Raw genomic sequence first — 27,588 nt, 5'->3', positions numbered from 1 at the left:
GGTTGGTACATAACAGTACATTAAACATTACACTGGAACTAAGCAGGGTAGATTTTTCAAATATTCATTGACTAAGACAGTATAAAGATGAGCAGAAATAGCTAGAAAGTATATTCGATATGCAATGCACAATGCACATAATATAGTAGCTTTAATAGCAGCATAGATTATATATATATTATTATTGCACATATACCAGAGACTAGCATTCATAGTTGCACTTGCTGCACACAGATGCTATCAACAGTAGTGGATAAAACATTCACAGGCAGGCAGCAGCACGCTCTCACTTCTCACTACTAAATATATTTATCTGATTTATTCTGTCATTGGAGCCTGGGATCACAATCCCAGATAAACCACGCATTAAAATCCACATTTGGGTCCTTTTTGTTGTATTTGTACACAATGAGAGGATTTAACTGTGTACGCATTGTGAAATGGGCTTTTATCTGCTTGAATGAGATGACAAGTTATAGATGGCTAACATCATTATGTCATGACTACAGCAATATTGATGTCAGAGGTGAACTGTACACTTTTCCACATGTCTTCAGTGATGCTCTGTGAGGTACCATATAGGATTATGTCAATAGGGTATTTCTTTAAACTAAATTCCACAAGCACATTAACCAGTCAACAGGCATACTGCATCACAAATCTTTGATCTTTTCAGACAAATGCTTACAGTTCCTATTTCTTTCTGCTTTCTGACCATTCTGAATAGGTGAAGCAATGATGCAGTAAGCCTAAGTATGCTGATTAAAGTGTGATTTCTACAGTACTTTTCTGTACAGTACTACAGAAATCTACTTATAATCCACTATACCGTGTTCATGTTGCCATGGATTACAGTGGAAGCTTGTAAGCTAATTGTAAAATCATTTTAAAATCAATATTTTAGTGTCAATTTGTTGATTTTGTTTGTAGGTAGCTGTGTAATAAGCAGGATCATGTACAGAGAGGTCTTCATAGAGAAACAAACCTCTTCAGGGTAATGCTGAACCCCTTCAAAAAGTCAGAGTTAATATTTGAAAAAAAAAATGATATGTCCTCGCTGTAGTTTTAGATTAATTCTAAATTGCTGCTCTTTGTCTCCTTTTAGAGTGAAGACAGGCCAACGTCTCCCCCTGTAGGCCAGGACCTTCACGTGCGTGGAAAGAACAGGTCCCTCATCACGCGGTCGTCCAAAGTGGTGGTGATGCCAGAGGGCAGCGTCTGGAAGCGACGGATTCCAGAGACCCCGTGGCCGCGTCTCTCTTTCAGAGGGGACAGGAAGCTGTAGAGGTGAGTTGAGTGGTTAGCCCATTCTGACCTGAGATCAGGTTCAAAAATTGTCTTCTACATCCTGACAGTTTTCTGAAAAAGCTATGTTTCTATGTCAGTCGTTCTTCGATTTTTCAAAAATAGCAGACCTACAAGCTCGTAGCGCGCCACTGGGTGGTGCGTTATGAGCTTGTAGATCTGCTATTTTTCAATAGCTAAAGCATAACATAATGTAACACCAAAAGGGGTTCCCGCCCAAAATGGATTAGAGGCTATCCTACATCTATTTTCTTACCATTTAAATGCACTGCATACAACCAAATGACCACTATGGTGACCTGTATTGATTTCTATTAAATCCATGTGAAGTTAATAAAGGGATGTAGGAGACAGATTCAATAAACAATATTTATTGGCAGATATGTTTACACATACAAGGACACAGTGGTCAATGCTCTTTGGCCACTCAGAATAGCCAAATGGCATTGATCACGCCTCCAGGTCTTAAGTTAAGTAATAAGACCTGGTACTTGAGACACGCAAAATACAGCCCAATGTCTTTATTTATCACTGTATGAGACATGCATACAAAAAAATTAAGAAATAAACAATTGCAATACAGCAGTAATGGCTAAAAGGTAATACAAAGTATACAAAATATGCAATATACAATGCACGCAGATATTTTTCATAAACAACAATTGGGAATGAAACCCTAATTTGTTGTGCTCTCTGTGTCTGATGCATTATTTGTGAAGCTACTGACATTTTGTACATTAGGCCAAATGGAGGCCTCTGGGATCAGTTGGATTTAATGGAAAAGTTGGGCTAGGAAAGCCTCACTATATAGTCAGATATAAAAGTACTGGCTGTGGTGGATCACATGGTAATAAGAGCCCACACTGTACCACATACTGTAAATAAGGCTATAATCCTTCCCAGCCCACAGCTGGCCCGGGTTTGAATCTGACCTGAGGCTCTTGTCATCCTATCTTTCTCTTGTCTCTCTCTCTCATTGTCACTATCAGAAATAAAGCAGAAAGGCCAAGAAAGCATTTATCCTGGTAGTAGTCTTTAGGGTATTGTCTCTTTCAGAAGTGGTTACAAAATACATATCTTTCTTTTGGCTGTAAAAATGTAATTACCGAAAAATCGATATATGCCAGCTATCGTCTCCATGTCCTCAGGCGCTCTCAGTGGGCAATGGTGTAATTGAGTCTAATATTGTCTGCTTTTACAACCTCCGCTCCATCAACTCTGTGCCATCTCAATCTCAGTTCCCATGACGCAGATGTGCACACGCACCTAGTATACACATGAACGCACACACATAGCAGCTCCTCAACACATTGTGAGGTTGTAAATATGTTGAGTGCTGCTCAACATATCTGCTATTGCTATTTTCCCAATCCCAATATAACAGAACACCACTTCTCCATTGAACTTAATGGATGTAGCGGGGTGTTCTTTTCTGTCGCCCTAATACATTCTCGATTGTGAGCAGTTTTTTGTTAGCATGTTAATATAATGACAAATCAGAACTCACATTTTATAATGTTTTAACCATACCTCAGACTTAGTATAATTATTATCATTACCAAAATCACTAACCTCATTCCCGAAACATACATAGCATATATCATTACTGCAACAGGTGTTAATACATGGAAAAATAGAAATTTTAATCTATATATTATGTTCTTTCAGGATTGCCATATCATTTTGAAAACAGGTTTCAATTAAATATCTAAAAGATCGGGTTGTAAATTATGAAAGGTGTAGCAGCAATGAGATATAAAAATGTAAATTTACAAATATATAGACCTTGTTAATAATGCTTAAAAAATAAATATCTTGATAAAAATCTTTTGAAGATTTTCATGCTGAAATCTTGAAAACCAATGTTTTGTGAGAATTACCTGCATTTGGCCTAGTGGTCCAGGCACCTATGCTGGTAATCCAGCCTGACAGTGTGTCGCGGGTTCGAGTCCCGACTCCCGATCCCGCGGAACTTTGTGTGTCTTCCCCCCATCTCTCTCCCCATTTCCTGTCAACTTACTGTATATCAATAAAGGCAAAAAACTTTCTCACTTAGACTTAGTTCCTCTCGTTCCTATTGGAACATTGGGCGACGAGTCCTCTCCATTTACTCTGGTCTCTGGCGACCCTTCTTGCTCCGTGCCAGCTGACACCCATCTCGCTTAGTTCTTCCTTGGCTGTCTGTCTCCATGTCTTCTTTGGCCTCCCTCTCTTCCTCTTTCTACCTTCTGGCATCCACTCCATTGCCACACTTGCCGGTCTCTCTCTTGGCAGTCGGAGTACATGCCCAGCCATTCTCCTTCTCCTTTCATCGACGATGACAGACAGTGGTGCTACCCCTGCCCTTCGCATCACCTCCTCGTTGGTGATATGGTCTCTCCATGAGATCCTCAGGATAGATCTGAGGCATCGTCAGTGGAAGACATCCAACTTGTTGGTGGTGTTGGCTGTCTTCATCCACGTCTCACAGGCGTAGGTCGCTGTTGGGATGACCATACAGAGGCGTAGCTTGGTGGCCGTAGTGATGGTTTTAGACGACCAAATGTTGCGGAGCCGTTGGAACACTCCTGCAGCTTTGACAATTCTGTTATTGGCGTCTTTCTCCATGTCTCCTGTGCTTGAGATGTTACTTCCAAGATACGTGACGTTGTCAACATACTCTGTTATGTTGGCCTAGAGTGAGTGGCAAAAAAGCCCCACAAATATCTTACAAAAAACAAACAAAAAGGAATTACCCACATACAGTAGCAGCTTCTCAGTGAATACATTATGATTCAGCAGAAACGGTGTCGCAACTCAAAGTGTGTGAAAAATGTAACCAATAGCATTGTCTTCTACACTCACACACAGGATTGAATTCCTCCTCGCGTTCCAGTTCACCTAGTTAAGTACATTCAGCACTAGATGTCATGTCTTGTTATACACATGCCTATATGGTTATTTGTGGCAGGACATGCTTTAATTTGCCTGGTCAGCAAGCGAGGAGGGATCTTATCAAGTCTCTTACATCTGTGGATGCTGTTCCTGTGGGTACCAGTGTCTTTCTTTCACTGGGATAATGAAGTGAGTGACCAGCTCTTTGGTCCCAGTTCTGTCCTTGTATCTCTCCCTGTGTTTCTGTGACTGCTGGGGGGGAGAAAGACACAGACTTGTTAAGTTGTTACCGTGACTGACTGCATCTGAACAGCAACACGGTGCAAAACTCTCACAATGTACATGTTTTGGAAATGCTGGTTAGAATGCGTGTGGAGAAAGGTTCCCCATACTGTACATTGGCAGGAAATCTGCCCTGTTGAAGGTAGTTGGACGAGCTAAAAGCTTGTAAAACCATGATTTCAGCACCTTGGACAGCGACCAGTGGGACCTACAGTAATCTGTGTTGCTGTTGGCCTGCTCTCAGCTTTACATAGACGAGGAGATCTGCTCCTTTGTGACTTTTCAGTTACAACTCCCTTTTCTGTGTGGTAAAATATCTTGGTAAATACAATCATCGCAGTATATAAAAGTTTAATTGCAAAGAAAGTATACAGTTGTCTGGTATTTGCACCATAACCTTGCTTGCCTCTAACATTATGTACACCCCCCACCCCCCCCCTCCCACCAAGGGGCCAGCCAACCAGATCGCATAAACGCAAACCCACCACAACACATTTCGCCCGCCTGGGAGGTAGTCGTCCTAACAGCCTTGGTGGGCACTCTGAGGCCTCTGAGGCATGCTCACATTGAATACCAACTCTCTCCAAGCAAGCTAAAATGGTCTGCATTTCTATAGAGCCTTTATAAGTGCTTTATAATGCTATTACATTTATCCAGTCACACTAGGGCTACAGAATGTTGGAGGCCTATTGCAATAGGTCTATTGAAAATCTGGAATTACATAATTTGTGTGTGTGTGTGTGTGTGTGTGTGTGTGTGTGTGTGTGTGTGTGGTCTGAACTTCAATATCTTTTCAATAATTCAATAATTTATCACTAGCAATTAGTAGGGTGATTACTTAGAGAGGGAAATATGGCAGTTCAATACCACCCTGCACATCAGTTAGGCTCAAGGACACTTCAACATGAAGGAAAAGAGGAACTGGTGAACTAAGCAAAAAAAATGTCCCAAAACGGCTGCTCTACCTCCTGAGACACTGATGCCCCGAGCTATGTTCAGAAATGTATACACTGGCTTTCTAATCAGCCTTTGAACAACTAACTAAGCATTTTGTATCGGCCTTCGGGGCTAGTACAGCACATGGGCATTGGAGGACTCCAATTTACTAATACTCAAGAAGATACATGATATGGACTGTCTTATCCATCATTACTTCCTATATGCCTTTGGCGCACGGCAGTTCTATCGGCTTTGGAGGGTTAGATTATAGCTTCTACTGTTCACTGGCCTTCTAATCAGCCTACTAATCTTTCCTGTCAGCATTGGAGAGTGGTTACATGAGCCTTGGAGGCATTAACTAAATATGTTATTCCTCCAAGGAAGTTGATGTTCTTTGACCTGATATAGGTCAAATCAAATGTATATTCCTCCATATCAGTCCTGGAACCATTTATTTAACTAATAAGCTGAATATGCACATCATGTGCATTTGCTCCAGCCCAGGAGCCCAGGAGGCTGATCACCTATCAGCAAATTGGCCAGTACACATTCTGATAGCACTGCAGTGGTCAGAGACGTACACAGATCCAAGACACCAAGTTTAAAAGAGGGCTTACTTGTTTTGTTATAATAATAAGTCACTTGTTAGTGAAGTTTTCAAACAATTTAGTGACTTGGAAAGAACGTAATCTGCCTTTGAAATTTAGTGGAGTATAGGTTCTAGTATAAAGTATTGGATAGTAGAAATTGAAACATTATTAGCCTATACCTCAAAATGTCACTGCAAGTAGTACTTGAGTAAATGTAGGCTACTTAGTTACTTATTTCCGCCACTGCTGCATTTCTTCTTTGCGGGTCTCCCAGTTGATATTGGGAACCTTTCTCCATTGTGCGGTGTGTATACAACCAACCTGTCCGAATGTTTTGAGCGCCATCTGACGATCATAGTCCACATTGAGGCTGGCCCAGTACGCGCCGCTGACGGCCAGGTTGTGAGTGTGTGCCCGCGGGGTTATGTTGTCATGGCTAACGGAGGGGAACCTTCCCAGGTTCCCAGAGAGATTCTTACTGCCAGACACGATTCCCCTGCGGCATTCCTGGAAATATATGTTGGTTGCATTCCCAAAAGTTTCTCCAGACAGGAATTTGATGTGCGGGACATGGCCGCTGTACCTGAAATTATAGAACACGGGTTACTGCCAAAGTCAAGATGATATGATGATATGAACTATAGTAAACAAATGTTGTAGTAAAAAAAGGTGACGGAAACTAGCCGAAAAAAAGGAAATAGCCGACCTAGAAGCTCACAGCAAGTCACACCCGCGATGCCCTGTGCGCTTGTAGGTCTGCTATCTTTGGTGCTAGGCACCGTCGTGTAACATTGCATAAATGGGGCATAACGGACTAGGCCTCACCCAGGTATGAGAGCAGGTGGTGTGTAGGTTGCATTATGCGTTATGATCCTGAGGCTGTCGTGTCCTCTGAGAGCCATGCCGTGATCAGCAGAACCCAACAAACAGCTTGGAGTCTTGGACTGACTGACCCAACAATGTAACTCACCCTAGGGCAACAAAGTGTTGCCTGGCAACTGTCCCGAACAGTGTCCGTTATACGAGCAGCTCAACTGGAAGACAACACTTTTGGGTGTTTTGGCTGAGCCTATTGATCCTATAGCCTAGAGAGTTGAGTGAATAATATAGGCTGTCATATGGCCTTACTTTTCACTTTGTGTAGGAAATGTGAATGAAAATAATATCACGCGCGCACACACACGCATGCACATGCGCGGCTTGCGCGCACACACACACACACACACACACACACACACACACACACACACACACACACACACACACACACACACACACACACACACACACACACACACACACACACACAAAGTGTTAAATCGGCTAATTGTGTGTGTGTGTGTGTGTGTGTGTGTGTGTGTGTGTGTGTGTGTGTGTTTCAAGCAATCTTCATTAATCGGTCCTCACTAAATGTTCATGATAAAATAACACAATTCTTTTCTACTCAGTCTCATAGGAGGGCTGTTCAAGGGTCCCAACTGTACTATCAATACAAAACACTTAACAAAGGAAAAGAAAAAAGGGTATTACAATAGCCAAGCACAATAGCAAAGAGATGGATCATTTGTTCCGTCAAATATCACTGTCATATGTCAGCTAATATAAACCGCAGGCTTTCTATTTCTGAAACGTTACCATGCTATAATTAGAAGCCATCGTTCTCGCGATAATACAAATCTAAATATTGTATTCTAAATCTTGTTTAAAAAAAACATCTCCCTAACGATGTTTCTGAACTGCCCACAGCCCTCCTATGAGACACAGAGAAGAAAAAAAAGTGCTATTTTATCATGAACATTAGTGAGGACCAATTATGTGAAGATATTATACAGTAGGTTGAAAAGTGGTGCCCATCTTACAGTATGTACAGTAACAGTTACTGAGTAACTGTGTGTAGCCTATTATGCCTATTTGTGAGAGAGTGTTGATATTTTGCGCGATCCTTTCATTCACTGCCCCACACTGACTGTTAAATCATGCCCCCTCCCCAGAGCTGTAGAGCGCATCCAACCCCCCGCCCCCCCACCCCCAGCCCTTCCTCCATCACAGCAGAATAAATCCCTGCTGTTTTCCACACAAGCTCTAGTAGTAGTAAGGCTCTGATATGAGCGATGGAAGCAGCTAAGAAGAACAAAGAGGGATAAAAGAACACTACAGGACACAATCAATATAACTCAACATCTCTGCCAGGAAGAAAAAGTAGCCTAAATGAGTCTATAGATACTGTCTGCAGAATGGAGGACGTTTATGTTTGAACGAATTAAGACGCATTAATGGGCTTGCCGCAAAAGACCATTAAGCAAAAACTAGTTAGATTAGGCTACATTTAATCTGATTAAGTTTTATTGTGTGGAAAGAAATATTGAATCTTTCCAGTGGACTCTATGATGGCTCTGTTGGTTCATCTAAAGACTGTCGCCTACCTTCGCGGAAGAGGGGACAGAATCGCCAAAGTTTCATTCCGAGGTAGGAGGATATACATGCGTCTGAAACGCTTTTTATAGCTAATATCTCGATGCATAATTTGCCGAATGCGATTTGATGATGAACAGTTCTAAAGAAGTGAAGACGTGACGTCCACTCGACATGTGGTTCACCGTCAAGTGTGCATGGCGCAAAAAAGTTGGCGAAACCTGCATGCGCGATCCCTGCAGAAATGTGTGTAGGACGTCGCAACGCAGCCATTATCATCCTGTCCCGTGCGCCTTTTACGCAATTAAGGAGCGTGGACCAATATCGTCCGAAAATTTGTTGCGTTTTAGTTTTTTTTACCAATTTGCCCCTAAATCATTAATTTAGTAGAGACCAGGCAGGGGTTAGCCGCCTGTCGGGGGAGGCAACCTTTTGAACCTTATAGTCACTGAGTCCAGCATTGGCACAGCCTGGTGATCACTATCACACTGGCTTAAAGGACCACTTCACCACTTTTCAATCATCAGTGATGATCACTAATGTTCATGATAAAATAGCCCCCTATGAGACAGAGTATAGGATTTATTTTTATTTTTATGAAGATAGGTTGAAAAGTGGTGAAGTGGTCCTTTAAGTGTGAGAGAGGATTTTTGGTATGAAATAAAAAATATATACCGGGTAGGCCTACATTAAGTCCTCTCACATCTCCATACAAATCAAATCTAATTCTGAACAAATTCAATTCGGACTAGGGAAGGATGGGAGATATAAGTGGTTTAATGCTCTGCATGAGTCTAGAAATAAAATTAACAATCAGAACCTGTTGGAAATGGTTCAATGGTAAAATATTTAGGCCTAATATATTTTATTTTGACGTGGTGTCAAATTAAACTTGATGATATGGCAAACTGACTGTCAAGAAATGAAAACATGACACTTTCTGTCAAAAAGGCGTCACAGACCCCTGGGCTATATAGCATGAACTGAAACATATGGCATTGAGTGTTTGTATCGACCTGTGGGATTAAGGGAGTCATCTCTTGCCTTCGGGGCATTGGCCACTCCACAGCTGTCATTATCACTGACCTGGCTGGAGAGCTCAGACCAATAGGTCAGAGGAATTACTTAATAATTGTCTATCAGGCCATAGCCCTGGTCCAGTGCTAACAGCGAGTCTCAGAGAGAGACTCGCTGTAAGCACTGGACCAGGGCTAATCAGGCCATAGCTAGCCTATCTCAGTGGTTCCCAAACTTTTTCATGTCAAGGACCCCTAAAATGACACTCATTAGCCTGTGGACCCCCGTTATAAAAGATATGCCAGGGACCCCCATAAGAGAAGACTTTTACAGCTCTAGCAGTGATTTTCAACTATTTTCATTTCAAGGACCCCCCCCCCCCCCCCAGTTTGATATGTAACAGTACGGACTCCCATTTAATGGCATTTCTATCTCTGAGACCCCCAATTTATATTGTAAAATCAATGTTAATTTAACTCTGAGAGTGTACAAATAGAACCCTAACGGGTCCATTTGGTTCCATTTGTACACTCAAGGTTACAGACCAATAATAGGTTCCAAACTATCATTTAGCTTGGGACCCCCTGGAACTCCCTCAAGGACCCCTAGGGGTCCCCAGACCCCACTTTGGGAACCAATGGCCTCTTGCAATTCTTAGAGGGCTCCTTGAATGTGAAATAAATGAATGTTCAGAATAATCATTATCAGAGGCATAGAGAGGTGCAGTTAGGACAGGAGGATTAGGGTCTTGTTCTTGGGGTGGAGGAGGTGTCAGGTGGAGAGTGGTCAGTCTATATACTGTACTATCTACCAGCTGTCTGGTGCAGGCCTACTGTAAATGTTTTTGCATCTCTGTTGATGCTGCTGCTGCTTCTCTCTCTCTCTCTCTCTCTCTCTCTCTCTCTCTCTCTCTCTTTTATGTCTGTATCCCTCTCACTACCCCCCTCTCTCTAGAATGGATCAATAATAATAATATTGTGATTCGCACAACAGTCAATACACCAGGGTCTTGATATTATAGGAACCTTGTCGTCTATATTGTCAGGCATTAGATGATGTCCTTGTGGTGTCTTTACAGTATAATGCTTCTGAAGCCTAATTTATACTTTATCGTACGATGATGTTGTTCTCAGAATACACGATTTTCAGTGGGAAAAAGTCTGTTTGCCATGCGACACTGTCATATGACATTGTATAATTTGCGCTACAGTTACATTTAGTTTTTCACAACCAAAGTAGCAATGTCTGCCTGCAAGCTTTTGATCCATATATTAAACATTCTCTTTTAATGAACGGATACATTTTGTTTCACCTGGTAACTTGTGCAGCCTTCCAACATTGTTATGTGTAGCTGATATCCATCTTGCCTTTTGCCCGGTACAAACTGTCAGTACAGTGTCCCAAGAGCTTCCTGTCTGGAGAGGAAAGGCTTTATCAGGAAGCTCCCTGCCCCACAACCGCCATGACCCCTGAAAATGTTATTATATTACTCTACCTCCCTCCACCCAATTTGTCTTCCAGACCCCTTGTTGCATCAAAATACAGGAAAGGAAAACTTAATCTAGTTCCTATGTAAGGTAAATACAACTGTCAATTTAGACCATTTTGATCTTCAGTGACCTTTTGTTACATCCCTTATAGCCAGGAGATGCGATAAAGAACACAATATTCTTCCCCAATATGTAGCCTGGGGGAAATTTCATACTTGTATAGTTACTTTTAACATAAGCCACTACACCACTTTTGACCAAAAAAAAGATTATCTTTAAAGAGCAGACGTCGGAGGAAGCGAAACTCATGTCTCAAACTTGCTAAAGTTTTAAACTCAATTAATTTTATGGCAAAACTTTGACGGTTATACTGAACTTGCTCATTTTATTACCCTTTTTGTAGATACGGCAGAGTCTTAAGCCTCCCAGCCTTTAGCCTTTTATCTGTACTGTAGCTCTTCTGCTAATCAAAGAACAAAGCACTCCCAGCTCTTGACAGCTTGATGCCAGTGTAAGGCTTGGTTTCTGCACAGTAGCCTGAAGCAGAATGATTGTATCACTATATGTATCTATATTATGCCAGCACTTCATTTGAAAACTAGAAAGTGGCACTCTTTCTAATCTACAACATATGGTACACCCGTTCACGTTTGTGGTGCCCCCTGTGGTCAGAAGTGAAAGCACCCTAGAGCAGGGGTTCTCAACGTTTTTGGCTGGGGACCCCCGGAAATGCTTTGGCTGTGTCTCGCGACCCCCCCCCCTCCCCACCCCCAATACAAATTGACCATTACAATAACCTTGTCCTTAATAATAGTGAAAATACATACTGAAACCAGATATAGTCATTAAGGAAAGTTTATGAATGCACTGTGTACTATGTAAACTCTTAATTTCCATTTTCCAGCCATTCAGTTATTTTGTTTTTGGGACCCCCCGAAATAACTTGGCGACCCCCCGGGGGGTCGCGACCCACGGGTTGAGAACCCCTGCCCTAGAGGCTCCTCAACATGCAATTACAATATGGGCTTGATTCTATGTTGCATTGATTATAATGTGATATATGGTATCATTGAGTGACGCTAGCCCCTCCAATGCATGGCTTTCCGAAATTACGTCATAGGCCAGCCAAGACTATAAACTTTAATGTTTGTTTATGGCAGTTACAGTATTCGGACTGGCGGAGGTAATCAAGGGCTCCACCTCATTCCTCCACTCCACTTCCATGTCTCTTTCACACTCCAACCATTTAGTTGTTTTCTTTGGCACTTTAAGTGAGTTTAAACCATTTACTTGTCACCCGCTGGTTTGAGTTCTATTTGGGATGCACTGCATCTCCTGGAAACCATACCTTTTTAAATGGGCCAGTCCAAAAGCTGAGTGACAACCCAAAATGGCACAATCAAGATGGAACTCTCAGAGTGTCTCTGCCCTTGACACTCGCACCTACGCAAGCGAGTGAGCTTGCGAGCGTGAGCGAACACATGCACGCGTGCACACACACACACACACACACACACACACACACACACACACACACACACACACAAATGAAGACCGGCACTTCGAGGATTGTGCTTCTCCACTGTTTGCACTATTTGGTCTTTAACCCTGACTGCTCCCAATTCCAGATACCTCTAAACCCGTATGACATTGTATTCTAAAGTGCTGTTTTTCAATCCCTTCTTTTCTGCCTTCAGAATCATTACTTTTCATGTCTACCACAGCCTCCATGAAAGTCCAGCATACTGCATACGTGCTGCCCCATTTCCCTTTAAAGATTTGTCTTGTTCATTCGATTAACCTTTCAATTTCTCTTTCTAATGCTGCCAGAAAGTGAAGCTGTACAATTTATCTTACCTATCATTTGTATCATCCCCTTTCAGAAACCTACTGTACCCTGTTAGAGATCACACTTATGGGGTGTCCGCTGGCCTAGTGGTCCAGGCGCATGCCACATATAGGCCACTCTGGCCTGACAGCGTGTCGCGTGTTCGAGTCCCGTTCATGACGACCTTTGCTGCATGTCTCTCCCCGTTTCCGGTCTGTCTTCACTGTAACTATCAATAAAGGCACAAAAAGCCAAAAAACGAATCTTTATAAATAGATCACACTTATGCACTTATGTCGCCTTGGAAACATGCCAATGTTTGTTACACTCAAATGTGAATGGTGTTCCCGTTAGGCCTGACACAATTGTTACATAATCACCTGATTGCAATTACTTGACATAATCGTGATTATTTTTGCATAATCGTCATATCGAAAAATAGTGGAAATAGACGTTCTACACATTATGCATTTGATTATTGGTACCAGTATTTATATCGATTATGCATAAAGCATATTGATGCCAAAAACTAAATATTATGGGTAATCACAATAGTTAATCAATCGTCAATTATCGTGAGAACCCAAGTCCTTGTTTTACTTATTCCAAATGTCACTATTGAGCCCTCTGTTGTACAGTATTACATAAGTGGAGAGTAGGGGAAGAGGAGTGAGCACTTAAGTAATATATATTATTGAAGAGGTGCTATAAAACGGTTCTCAAATGGACCCAAAATGTATATTTATTGCCATCAAACCTTTTTGCACACTGCCAGTAGGCTAAGGAACTAAATATGAACCACATCAGCAACATTCCTCAGGGAATTTAAAGGCCTAAGTAAGTAAGTAAGTAACATCAGAAACAATATTGTTATTAGATTTTAGATAACCCACTGTATAGTATAAAGTGGAAATGGCTAATCAAGCGGTCCCCCTGGCATATGGGATCTACTACTAGCAAGAGACGGTGTGTGCAATTCGACATGACTTTTTACAATTTATCAGAGACAAAGACAGACACAGAGAGACTGCAGGCACGAGGCACCTATGCCATACACATGCACTGCACACAGACAAAGACAAACCATGATAGACACATGTGCAATTGTGCACTCACCCCCCCACACAGACAGCGACAGAGAGCTACAGTACAGAGAGACTGCCACATCCACTGTATATGGAGGCCCTGCAACACAGGCTGTCTTTTCTGTACCTTGAGAATTCCACCCTATATTGTTAATTCATTTTGTTATTCCCTTCACAGTTATTTATTAAATGCTTTTATTTCACAGCCTGGGGGAAAAGCATTGCATTGTCATTGTTTTGCAAAGTATTGATGTCCTCACTTTGTTTCCTCTCTTGCTGTCTCTCTGCTCCATCGTTTTCAGGGCCTCATCTTTTAGTCATTTATTTTTCTCGTCTCTTGTGGCTCCATTAAGGCCCTCTCCTTTGTTTGCTTTTGTTGTTAAATCATAATTCTTTCTTTTGACCTGTATTTCATCTGGCATGAACGGATTGAACGCACGCACACACGCATGCATGGACACACACACACACACACACACACACACACACACACACACAGTAATAACTCACATGTGACTGAAGAAAATTCTTATAATTTTCAATAGCCTGAAGCTCTTTCTAGTTAAACACTTGAAAGAGCTACCGGAAATCTTTCAAGTTAAACACCTGAAAGAGCTACCGGAAATCTTTCAAGTTAAACACCTGAAAGAGCTACTGTAGGTGGGAGTTATCCCACACATAATCAATCAATGAATGTCATGATATTTACACAATTTCAGTTCTTGTCGGAACGATGCCTTTTGGGAACACATCCCCCTCCGGTTATGTAATACCTGTAGTAACGAAGTATGTTTACTCAAGTATTGTACTAATCTTTTAACATTGCTTGTATATCTGCTATTTTCAAAGGAGTTTTATACATTTTATTCATTTGAAAACTTGTGAAATAGGCCATTCTGCATAATGAGTAATTTCTACTTTTGATACGTTAAGTACATTTTGATGCCAATACTTTTGTACTTACTTGTAACAAAGTATTTCTACAGTGCAGTATTGGTACTTTTACTTGAGTAAAATATTTTAGAACTTTTTCCACCACTGGTTGTCAGAGTACTTAGTTGAGTATAAGTACCCATTAGTACTTGAGGCCATTCTATGACATCATATTGATGAAATCAGGGACCTCCGTAATACTGTATGAGCAAAAAGGCGATGCAGACAGACAGACAGAGAGATTTGTAGAGTTTTGATAGATTTCTGGACTGATCCGACCGTCTTCCCACTCAGCCCAATCACCCCCTTGGGTCCTTGCAGTACACACCTGTGGTAGTTATAGGCTTACTGTAGGCAAAATCAATTCACAAATTAACCTGCATTAACGTCTGTGTCATACATTTTCATTGTATGAATGTTTAACATTGAACATCATTCTGTCTTTTTAGGCTTGCCCTTCTACAGTCGTGTATTGGAGAATTGTGGGGAAGAAGCCCAGTTCAATGAGGTCAGTAACATTGATTATTTCTATCGTTTATTATTATTGAAAAAAATCGATGTTTGTTGATGCGGAGGACAGTTATGAGGGGTTAATGGAGGTGACTGAGGGGTCGGTGTCTGTGATTTTGTGGTAGATAAGGTGAGAAGATGCACTTGTAAAAGCAGAGTGCAGGTGTACGAACAGAAGCACTTTCTAGAAGCATTTAACAAGAGGCATTCAACCTTCATATGCTCCATGTACCGTTTAACACATGGTGTGTGTGTGTGTGTGTGTGTGTGTGTGCGCGTGTGTGTGTGTGTGTGTGTGTGTGTGTGTGTGTGTGTGTGTGTGTGTGTGTGTGTGTGTGTGTGTGTGTGTGTGCGTGCCTTGGAGTAAGCATTTGTTGACATCCTGTGACCGCAATCAGTATGCTGGCCACTGCAGGTCATTGTACAAACAGACATTTTGTGCTGATACATACATACACACACACACACACACACACACACACACACACACACAAAGCTGCTCATTGGCACGGCCAGCACCCCTCAAAAATGGTACCCAATGCCTCCCTGCTTGGTGGCACTCAGCATTAAGAGTTGGACTGTGACACTAGCGTCATGTCCAGGGGGTGTACAAGAGATGGGCTTCTGACCTACTGTATGGGCCACATGGCTCGGGATTCGTTTTAGTTCTCAAGGCTAGTTAGGTTTTAATTTGTGAAAAGTCTCCCCTTAAGCTGAACACTTCTGTGTGACAACACTGCAGACTTGACATTAATGGAACAACTCATAACACTGACACGACAGTCCCCCTGTACTGTACTGTACTGTACTGTACTGTACTGTACTGTACTGTACTTTACTGTACTGTACTGTACTGTACTGTACTGTACTGTACTGTACTGTACTGTACTGTACTGTACTGTACTGTACTTTCTTTTAAGGCTATGGGCATAGGGAGACTACAGAATAATTTTTACTTCATTATTCGATCTAGCATATCCATTTCCAGTCAAAGAAAAGGTATTTGTTAATTGTATTGGGCCTGTGTCATACAAGTTCATCCACTAATATCTACCGTAATTGGTTTTACACTGTAAATGGGCCATGTCTTATCTGGTGTCTTCGGAGCCAATCCTGCATGGGGCTTCGATTACACGGAGAGGCAGAGTCTTCAGCCATGCGTGTCATTGAACGTTCACTCTGTGGTTATTAATCCAGACACTCCACATCCCTGCTGCTGTGGCGAGGAGGTAGCCAGCACCTCTAGAGAGAGAGAGAGAGTTTATTATTGGAATCCAACGTTGTATATGGCTTACTTCGAAGCCAAACAAATGACATTTCATTGAGACAACAAGGGACTGAATATGACATAAAGGGACTGAATATAACAACAAGGGACTGAATATTACTTTCATGCCCTGCAGACTCTTCTCGTCTGAGTTCTTGTTGACTGCAAGGCTGGCTGCTTGTCACTTTTCTACTGTTGGTCCCTGGGAAATGTTTCCAAAGGGATTCCTGTAGGCTCTTGTCAGGACGGGAATCCAGCTTTTTGATGGAATGGTTTGGATGGAAAAACAGAGTTGAAGAAGAAGAGAATGGAATGGGGAATGAAAGGGGGGGGAAGAGAATGCACCATATAAAATACAGTAGATTACTTCCCAGGGGTTAATAGTTCTGTGTTTCTCTGGAAAAACTGTGGAGTGCCACGGTGGTGTTATTAGTGAGGACAACATTCTTCCTTTGAAGGGCTCAGTACAAGCACAGCACTGCTTCCTTTGCTGATAATGAGGCCATTGTTTTGAGTCTAATCATGGAAATGACTGAACGTCGTATACAGTACGTGCACTATCTCAGACATGCATGCATGCGGGCACTCACACACAGCGCTCTGCATCAATGTCACTTTTAGAGTGAAAATATGATTATCTGGGGCACGGTGGCACAGTTGGTAGTGATGTCGCCTCACAGCTAGAAGGTCCTGGGTTCGATTCCCGCTCGGGACGCTGTGGGCGCTGGCAGCGTGTCTCCTCTTCCGCGTCATCGGTGTGCATACCCAAGGCGGGGTTGGCGAAAGGGCCTTTCTGTGTGTAGTTTGCATGTTCTCCCCGAAAACATGCAGTAATCCTGGTCTCTAAACTGCCTCCCCCTGGCCAGCCGGGGCGCCTGATGGAGGGGAAAGGAACTGGTTGGAATAACGTGTTCCTTCCACATCCACACGCTACGTCCAACCAGGGAAACTCCCCCCTGTCAGGTGTAAAGGAGCAACTTGGACACTCAGGCATGAAGGAATGTCCGTTGCTCTCCCCATGTCCCCCATATAATGGGGACTAGGTTGGCGGAGGGTGTGTAGAGCCCAGGATCACATTAGATAATTGACACAGGGGTGAAAAATGGGTTACAAAATTGTGGGATGAAAAATATATTTAAGAAAATAGGATTCTCTGCACAGAAATTAATGTTTGTGCTCATCGGGAGCGGGAGAAGAACAACAGAACTGCGTTTAACTGCACCACCAGAGGCATTTATTATCGGGTAGTTGCTCTCCCAGTATAGCTGGTGGTGTTGTTGAGCCGAATGGCCTGCAGTGAGAAGCGATCCCATGTGACAGTGTTATCCAGTGGTCAGGCACTGGTCCTCAGTAAGCTATCTCATTAGCATCACTCAGCGTCAATGGAATGGCCAGCCATCCCAGGGGACGGCTTGTGCCTCAATCATGGCCGAGCCTGTGTTTTTTTTTCATTTTCTTTTCTTTTCGACATGTTTTCTGTGCACACTTGAATGCCCTCAGTGTTAGTGTCCGTTAACCCAAACACTATTGCAATCTTCTCTACCGATGCCGAAATAGGTGCGCGCCTGCCTGGTGTCACGCACCAGAAATAGCCGATCCACAAGATCACAATGCGTCGCAGCATGACATGTAGTGAGCTTGTAGATCGTCTACTGTATTTCTGGTGTGCAACGCTGCACACAATACATTGTATCAAGGCTTTTCTTCCCCGCCACAAGGATATTTGCGGCTCGGTGAACACAGCCCCTTGAGTTGTGAGCTAATGGTATCTAGATGCGCGCCTTGCTTCTTTATGCATGGTCTTGCAGCATGCCTTTGAATTCTGCTGTTAAACCGGATGAGGCCTGAATTCATTATTCATTGCGTTTTGGCGGTTAGCTTTTAGCTGCTACTCTAGTGACCCTAGTGTGACTGCAGGGCCTCCCCCTCACGAGTTTGACATAACTGGAAGAATGAATGGGGGTAGATATATTGCAGATAGGCTATGTAGCTAAAGGGCTAAGATAATTCACTTCCGTATTTCGAAGACCTGTCACCTGCCTGACCACAAGAATTCATGAACATGTGTTTGGATTTGAAGTTAACAGGTCTATGCTGTGAGGAGATTTGAACTGCACAGTGTAGGCAATGTGAATATTCAGATTCAATGAATACATAAATAGGTCTATCATTCCTCCGTCGTGATCCAGCTACCACAAGCATGTACTGCACTGAGCTCATTAATGAGAGACAGAGATATTACATGCAACAAAAAATCTCATGCCTTTTTCATGGATTGTTCATACTTCAAGTCTGGATAGAATGGCGATAGAATCCTTGTTACGGCTAAAGGAGACATATAAGTGTGCGTATAACCTCACCAGTCAGAGTTGTGCACCATGAAAAATAGCAGATCTACGACGTGATGTGATGCAATGCGTTGTGAGCTTGTAATGTACAGTATAACATTTTCTTTGGGTTGTTGACACAGTACAACCACGTATATAAATCAGACAAGAGCTGTCGTGTGTGTGTGTGTGTGTGTGTGTGTGTGTGTGTGTGTGTGTGTGTGTGTGTGTCTGTGTGCGCGCACGCGCATGCGCACATGATATGTGCACTTTTTTTCACTGCCTGAGATGAGGTGTTGCATGAGGGACCCATTTGGTTCCATTTGTACACCCTCAGAGTTAAATGAATCCTCAGGATTTTGCAGTGCCTGAGATTAGCTGAAGCAGAATTCAGTGGGCCATGCCCAGGCAGAAACTACTAGCACTAGAAATACATTTGTTTGCGAACGTACAGAGTTTCCCAGGAGAAGACAAGTGCTTCAGCAACTTTGGGTACATGGACTAAATAAGGTGGTAGAGTAACAGTTCTATCTCTATACACAATATGTACTGTATGCTGTCACTGAATGCTATGGCACTGGCTCCCAAACACTGGGTTGGGACCCATTTGTGGGTTGCTGACAAATTTGTATGGGTCCCTTTATTTTTTGTTTCCTACATTTTGTTTTCGAACAACATTCCCAAAAAAGCTGAGTTTGTCAAGAATTTAAAACAAAATTCAATGATTTTCTTTTAGAAATTCCATAAATTAGAAAACAAATATTCTGACCTGAGATCAGATTCTAAAAATGTCTTCTACTTCCTGACAGTTTTCTGAAAAAGCTATGTTTCTATGTCAGTCGTAATTCGATTTTTCAAAAATAGCAGACCTACAAGCTTGTGTGTGTTTTTCAATAGCTAAAGCATAACATAATTACTCTGATCTTGCACTTTGAAAGTTGCTCACTGCTCAGAATAGGTGTTTCTCTATTCTGGGGCAAGCATTCTGAAAAAATAAGTATAGAGTTTAAGTGGTTATATTGTATATTGCTGCAGATACAATTTAAAACTAGTTTCTTGCTGTATTGAAAAAGAAGCATGCCAGTAGAATAGATCGAATGGGGTCTGGTGGCTGGAATGAAATGAGCAGATATCTGGTGGCCAGGTGGTTGCTGTCAGTATATTGTATTGTGCCATATATGCAATGAAAACATTGCTCTGCTTCTTCACAGTATCTGCACACATTTTAGGCTCTCAATTTGCCATGAAGGTTTGGTACAGTATGTCATATCCTGAGGATAAAGTGCCAGATAACTTGCTTTCCAAAAAAAAACGGGACATCTGCTGTTAAAACATCTGATTTGGTTGAAAGGCTTTGACGAGCACACATTATTACAACGTCTGTTCCTCCTGACTGTGGCATTGCGGAGAGCCGTACACTACCTGACACTTGTATTGTTCATTATCTCCACCATCTGGTGTTCCACAGCAGAAACTGTGGTGCTAATTGCAGTTTTATTGAGGCTGAACCCAGCATGAAATGCAATGTGATGCCAATAAATTAACCTCATAAAGTTTCGCATAGAAGTACCTGTCGCCTTAAAATAGCTGATGCAGCTCGCCCCCGGGCTGTTTGCACTAGCTGCCATGTTTGAAATAGAGAGAATACGAGTTGTTGGAGTTTGCAGAATCAAATGACACTTTGGGGAAAAAGTGGTGTGTCTGCTATTCTTTAATAATCTGATATGAAATGAAACGGCACTTTGGAATATTACCATACATAGTATGGATAACATGTAATGAGTTACGGTATATACGTATTATCCTGGATTTCAGGTCAATCTCAGATTTTCTGATTCTTTGCGGAAATTATAAACTGTATATCAGCTGCTGCCTACATGTCGTCGTAAGGCTTACTGTTGCATGGTATTAATATGGAGTAGCAGCGATAAAAACCTGTCCAACCATGGTTAACAGCATCAGGGATTATAAGCGCTCTAATTATGACTGACTGTGACTGGCCTAGTGTTTTCAACAGGAGGTACTACTTGGACATTTAATCCTGACACGAGTCACACTGAAATGAGTGGATGACTGTAAACCAAAGTAGTGGTTCTCAAATCTATTTGGCTTCAGTACCCCCGTTCCCTGATTTCTGAATCCAAGTTTCTGCATAAAAGTTTAACCGACTACTATGTTTTGCAAACTGCAAGAGAGAACCATATCTTGCATACTATGAATAAATTAATTATAACCCACTTTTGTAGTTGAAAGAGTTTGAAAGAGTTGCAATTACTGCCTCCTGGCCGAAGGCATGGGGAGAGAGTATGTTTTGCACTCCGTCCGTCCGTGTGTCCATCCGTCTGTCCGTTACCAGCTAATCTCCGGCACCGCCGGTCAATGCCAAACTTTGCACACACACTCCCTGGATGCCAACGATAAACGGCATGTTATAGCATCACCAGGTATAGTCATGTGCTGAAGCCGTCTTCAGGATTGGCCTGTTTTGAACAAAAAGCCTCAAATCATGAACACAGTGTGCCATTTACATGAAATCTTTCACGCACTTTCTTACTAGGCTATGACTATGGGAATATATCCCACCCTTTTTCACATTGGCCTGTTATAGCGCCACCAACAGGTGGATTTTAGCAAAACATATATTTGGAACAAAATGCCTCAAATCATTCATTTGCCAAATGGCACCCTTTTATATTGGCCTATTATAGCGCCACCAGGAGGCCACAACCTTCCCTGCCCTGCCCTGGTTAAATTAAAACCTGTGTTAATTTGTCGTTACGAAGAGAGTGTAACAATTACATTTACACTACTGTATTCTCTCAGTGTTAAATTGACACTGGACATGGAGCGTGGATGGAGGAAAGTAACAAAGATGCACTGCATACTGTACTTATTGCATAGTGTATTACTGTGCATAGTGAGCTTGTAGACCAGCTATCTTTGATCTCCAGAAGGTATTTGACTCTTTGATATACAGTGGAATAGAGATGAGAGGGATGCTAAAAAGAGGCTTACCATGAAAGCTCTAAAGACCTGTCCTGTATACCTCTTCTCAGAATGCTGTGTGGGGGTGATTAGCTGGACAGGGATGGACTCACTTTGGGTATCAGCTGTGTGTGTGTGTGTGTGTGTGTGTGTGTGTGTGTGTGTGTGTGTGTGTGTGTGTGTGTGTGTGTGTGTGTGTGTGTGTGTGTGTGTGTGTGTGTGTGTGTGTGTGTGTGTGTGTGTGTGTGTGTGCACTGTGCGTGCGTGCGTGCCAGCCACACTTTCATGGTAAGCTTATTTTTGACACACACACACAGAGAGAGAAAGGGGGCACAGCTTTCAAAGAGGTATAGGTCTTTATTTTTTTGCATCAATTAACATAATATCGTCTCTATTCCACAGTTTTTCGCAGAGTCCAATGGAAATGCATCAAATGTATTTCCAGTAAATCAGTTTATTCGGACACTATATAGGGCTGTATTTTGCGTGTCTTAAGTACCAGGTCTTATTCCCTAACTTGAGTAAACTAAAGACCTGGAGGCGTGATCAATGCTCTTTGGCCACTCAAATGGCCTCTACAGTAGGTCTTTAGTTTACTCAAGTTAGGGAATAAGACCTGGTACTTAAGACACTCAAAATACAGCCCTATAGTTCTGAATAAACTATACTGACTATGCAGAGTTATTATAGTTAAAAAAGAAAGTATAATAACCATGGTGCTGACTCTATCAATTAGTAAAATGTTACTCAGACATACAGTATGTTTAAACTCGACTCAATACACTCAATTCATATAGATTAAATAAATATACCGGTTTTACAGACAGATGAAATGGGAAATGCCAAGATTAAGGCATTTCCCATTTCATCTGTCTCTGCCTAGTTTTTTCTTTAAGGCTTAAAGAAAAGTCAACTTTCACAAGTAATTGGGACTGCCAGATTTATTAAACAACTCTGGCTTCACATCATGAAACTTTCTCAACGTGCTGTTACATCTTTAGATGAGTCAAAGCCTGACAGACAGTTCTGTAAAAGAAAACATCACCAACATTCACAAGCGACAGAACAGCATAGCTGAATTATGTAAGAAAATGTTAAAGATACAACAGGACAGCAGTAGCTGGGTGGGTAGAGAGGCCGCCTGGGAAACGAACGGATGGTCCCTGGTTTGCATGCCGACCTCAGTCTGATGTGTCGAAGTGTCCTTAAAGACTATACTGACAGCTACAGTATAAGTCTCATTGACATTTACAGTACTGTATGCTCTATCTCTCTCAGAATTCTGTCTTCATATTTCAACCTTTTTTAAGAATACATCTAAAGGGGCTCCTGCCTTTTGGCTCAACCAGTCTGTTCCTTTTGTACTGCGTGGACCAGAGTTTGGATCCACTGTTACTCTCTCTCACCCTATGTCCCTGGTTCCCTGTCTCTCTGCACTCCGCTATCTCATGAATGAAGCATAAAAGCAGATGTATTTGGCTGCCACTGTCAAAGGATCACTTTAAACAGCCTGTGGAAAAAAACGTCTTAATTATAGATATTTTTTTTGTCAGAGAACTAGAAAGAATGCAGAGAGATGGAGCGAGAGAGTGCACACTTCATAATTCATCACTGAGATGTTTTCACATCCGTGTCCATGGCAACAGCCAAGATGAATCATGGGTCGGTAAGTGCGGGGTACCCGTGGATGACCCCCTCCCCACACCAATAACTTTGAAGCACTTTTAATTTACTTGGATATGTCAATTATTCAATACTTTATACTGCTACTCTACTACGCCTACCATTATTTGACAACTTTAGTTACAATTAAGTTACTTATTTATTATTACAAAACATACATTAACTAATTGAATAGAAAGAAGAAGCGCTGCCGTGGTCTGTGTGGTCGTACAAACTGTAAACAGGTGCTCGTTGGGTTCGATAATGGTAATACAAAAAGAGGTCCAAGAGATCGGGGAGAAGACACGCAGCAAAGGTCGTCGGGATCGGGACTCGAACCCGCGACACGCTGTCAGGCAGTGTACAGTAGGTACAGTGTACCAGTGTACAGCCTGGACCGCTCTTTGCTGAGCTTGTGCCATTTAAATAAACGCTTTTGATACTTCTACGTATATTTTTATGCCATTACTTTTGTACTTTTACTCAAGTCAAGTTTTGAATACAGGACTTTTAACATTGAGGTATTGCTACAGTACGTTGACTTACAAAAGACAATCTGAGTATACTTCTTCCACCACTGCTCCCAGTACCCATGTTACTTGAGTCCTACCTCATGGGATTAGTGAGAGTGCTCTGTAACAAAGCGTTTAGCCCCCTGAGTCAGATCTCTGTGTGTTCAAGGCTGTCCTGTTGACCTATGATATCACCTGTCATTGTTAACAAGCATTTAATTGCTGCAATTACAGCGTGTGCATCATGTCTGTGGAGGAGGTATCGGATGAGGGCACGAGGCTGTTAACGTGGCTGATCTCCTGCAGTCGAGTAGCTCAGAGATTGAAAGCGGCGACTTTAATGCCTGAAAAGTTGTGGATGAATGCTGTTCTCATCGCACTGACTGTAGAGAAGATTGTTTATCTGAAATCATTTGGGGTATTTTTTTATCTGACATGCACTTCAAATGGACCATGTCTGAACGAACGTGGGAATGTGATGGCAGTTCGTCTTCACGTGTTGAAATATTCACACAGCAAGCTCAGTTCAGTGAAATATAATAGCTGACAATAGCAGATGTATCCGTTCACATTGCGATGAATTGTGAGCTTGTAGATCTATTTTCGGCAAAGTGATTTGGTGTAGAGGGAAAAAATTATAGACCCCTGGAGTATGTCGGCCAATGAATTACAGTATATAGGATTTAAGTGCTTTAAACATGCACTGTGTGTGTGTGTGTGTGTGTGTGTGTGTGTGTGTGTGTGTGTGTGTGTGTGTGTGTGTGTGTGTGTGAAAAGGGAGATATGTGTAATCTCCTCACTTATCTCCTCTTCAATTTTCTCTGGGATTAAGTGGCTCACTAGCCCTGTTAAACGACCAAATAAAATCCACAAAATGAGACGTGGTAAATGGTACGTAACCAATGGTTATAAACTTATGTGTACAGTTGCTTAATACAGTATATACTGTACAGCATACCATACAGCCTTTGCATTTATCTAGTTCCGTTAGTTTCATACTGTTTGGTACTGCTTTTTGATCTAGTATAATGATCAAAACCACGGCTGTGAACTCTCTCATCCGTTCCAGAGACCACATTACCACCATGCTGTGGCCTCACGTCTCAGGGCTATTCAAACGGATTGAAACAGATTTGGTCATAAATGAGGTGCAGCGCCGCAGTCACTGCAGTGCTGTTAGATATTTTTAGGCCAGGTGACCCTGACCACCACATGAAGGATGAATGTCACCATGCTCAATGAACGGAACCCGCAGTTAAAGGACCATGACATGTTTAGCCCATTGACTCCAACAGGGCTGGCCCAAAGCTTTCATGCAAAAAGCAGATTTACAAGCTGTGAGCTTGTAGATCTGCTATTTTCATTGTTTTATTTTTGAAAATGTTCCTAATCCCAATTCCCAAAATAGGGACGCGGTTGGTTAATCTGATTCAATCATTTTATGAATTGAATTAACTTATTTTTTAAATTACATTTTTGTTCTCCTGCCAGTTCCTGGTCATGAAAAGGACTGTAGTAGACATTACCACTACTGATCGTTTTGTTTGATATTCAAGCAAGCCGCTGGATTCCGTTCTATTCATCAACTAAAATCAACTTGAAAAGACATGACACCTGCTTGAGATACTGTTGATATTCCAATACAATATTGTTGCATTTGAAGTCCGTCCATCGTACTTCGCGCTCTACGGTCATATTATCCCGTCCACTAGCTTGTTAGGGCGGCAGAAAGAATGCCTCGTCTCTCCTTTGGATCATATAACGTATAAATAAAAACGATAGCAATGTAAGCTAGCAAAGTAAAGCAAACTATTTCTCCGGTTCTTTTCCGGATTGTTTCCGGGGGGCGGTTCAGAGTAAAAGCGGCCATGTCTTTCCGGCACCCCAGAGCTCCTATTGCAGAGACAAAAAGGGCCATTTATCATAAACTAGTGGGAATTATGTTCATTTAAGAAATGGGAAGTATAGTGTTGTCTGACTTCAGAGTGATGGCTTGGCTGGCTGGTTTTGCCATTATGGATTACAGCACTAGGTGGCAACCACCAGGATTCAGCAATGGGACAGGCCTGATGGATCACCTGCCTGACTTAAACAGCCCACTTAGCTCCCCTGAGTGAGAGGAGAATGTCAGCAGGGGGTGGATGAGCTCCAAATAAAACTCTTCTGCTACTGCATTGATGTTCTTTCTACAGAGCAGAATGCTCTGGAGAAAGAGTTCTGTTTAAAGACGAGCACCCAAAAGCATTCTGCTCTGGAGAAAGAGCACTGTTTAGAGGAACCCAAAAGCATTCGTGGATCGCGGATCCAATTTGATGGGTCACGAGACGCGAGTAAATTCGGTTTCCCCCTATTTGGGTTTTAAAGAACTTTACAAAGATTTTTTTATATATAATATATAAATGACAAACAAATTCAAAGATTTTTCTAGATAATTTAATCTGAGAAGTTCAATGGAACAAACAACTTGTCAAATGGGTGAATGCTTTCGACGAGTGGGCACTGTTATGATACGTGCTTGACTCAGTGGTGAAACACTCATCTGCGTAAGCATATTGAAATCCATATACTGTATGATGACCGTCCGCTACTGTACCAGAGAGACTGACTGTTCATTCTGTTCTAAGTCTTTGTTTTCATATCTGCTATGGGACGTCATATATGTATGTATGTGCAATACGGCCTGGTGTTGACATACAGTATGTTCTCTGCACCTGCGACTCAGCTGATCCTCACCCACCACCCCATTGGTTTAGATGGAGACTCAAGGGACCATTCAGATGGTCCACCTAATTCACAACAGGCACTGATCCAGAAAACACAAAATAATTACATTTCAATACATTTAGAAATTAGAAATTACAAAGAGAATACAATTACACTGAGAAATTCTGCTGGACGGTGCTATTACACCTTTTACAATGGAGAACGCTGCTTCTTCACGTTTATCTAAATGCATGGACGTTTTTCCTGATCCCGCTGAGACATAAGTCCTTTAATCCTTGATATATTCGTACGGTGACAGTATGCTGACTAAGCCTTAATGTTCAGGTCTGAGTCCATGACTACACTAAGATTAATTATTGGATTGTTGTTTTAAACATTACCCATTGAAGCTGAGCTCTGGTTCCCAAAACAATTACTACTTACCATAGTCCCCTGGTAATATGGTTATGTAAATGTGTGTGTCTGCATAATTATGGTAAACACAGTTTTCTAGTCAGTCTATTAATGTTGTGGTCGACCATATTCAATGCAGCACTGAGCTCAATAAAACTAATGCTGAAATTCTGCCACTGTCTGTACGTGGAATCAGACAATCCGACGTCTAACCCCCCCCCCCCCCCCCCCCCCCCCCCCCCTCTTATTCGCTGTCGAGTGCTCTGCTCGTCGCTGCTCGTCGCTGTGTCACAATATAACATATAAACACTTTCCCCTTCCCTCTATATCAGATAGTCTATCTGTGAGCAACTCCTCAGTAATAAACAGGCCCTCAGCCACGCACACCTGCTCTGTTTGGTAATGTTTTTGGATCTCAATGGAAATAAGCTGCATGATTTCCACAGGACTGTG

At 42.1% G+C, this 27,588-nt stretch overlaps 1 protein-coding gene across 1 annotated transcript in view; it reads left to right on the top strand.

Moving 5' to 3' along the window:
• Nucleotides 1-8,127: 8,127 nt before the first annotated feature.
• Nucleotides 8,128-27,588, top strand: part of otofa (otoferlin a) — a 91,900-nt gene continuing 72,439 nt past the window's right edge. Inside the window, exons 1-2 of the mRNA XM_080790885.1 lie at nucleotides 8,128-8,456; nucleotides 15,205-15,263. Coding sequence (XP_080647011.1) covers nucleotides 8,375-8,456; nucleotides 15,205-15,263 — 141 coding nt within the window. The 5' untranslated portion in view covers nucleotides 8,128-8,374. The remainder of the gene's footprint in view (nucleotides 8,457-15,204; nucleotides 15,264-27,588) is intronic.

This window comes from Protomyctophum bolini, assembly GCF_963924005.1.
Source record: "Protomyctophum bolini genome assembly, chromosome: 19".
NCBI lineage: Eukaryota > Metazoa > Chordata > Actinopteri > Myctophiformes > Myctophidae > Protomyctophum > Protomyctophum bolini.
This window is presented reverse-complemented; position numbering and strand designations above follow the sequence as displayed.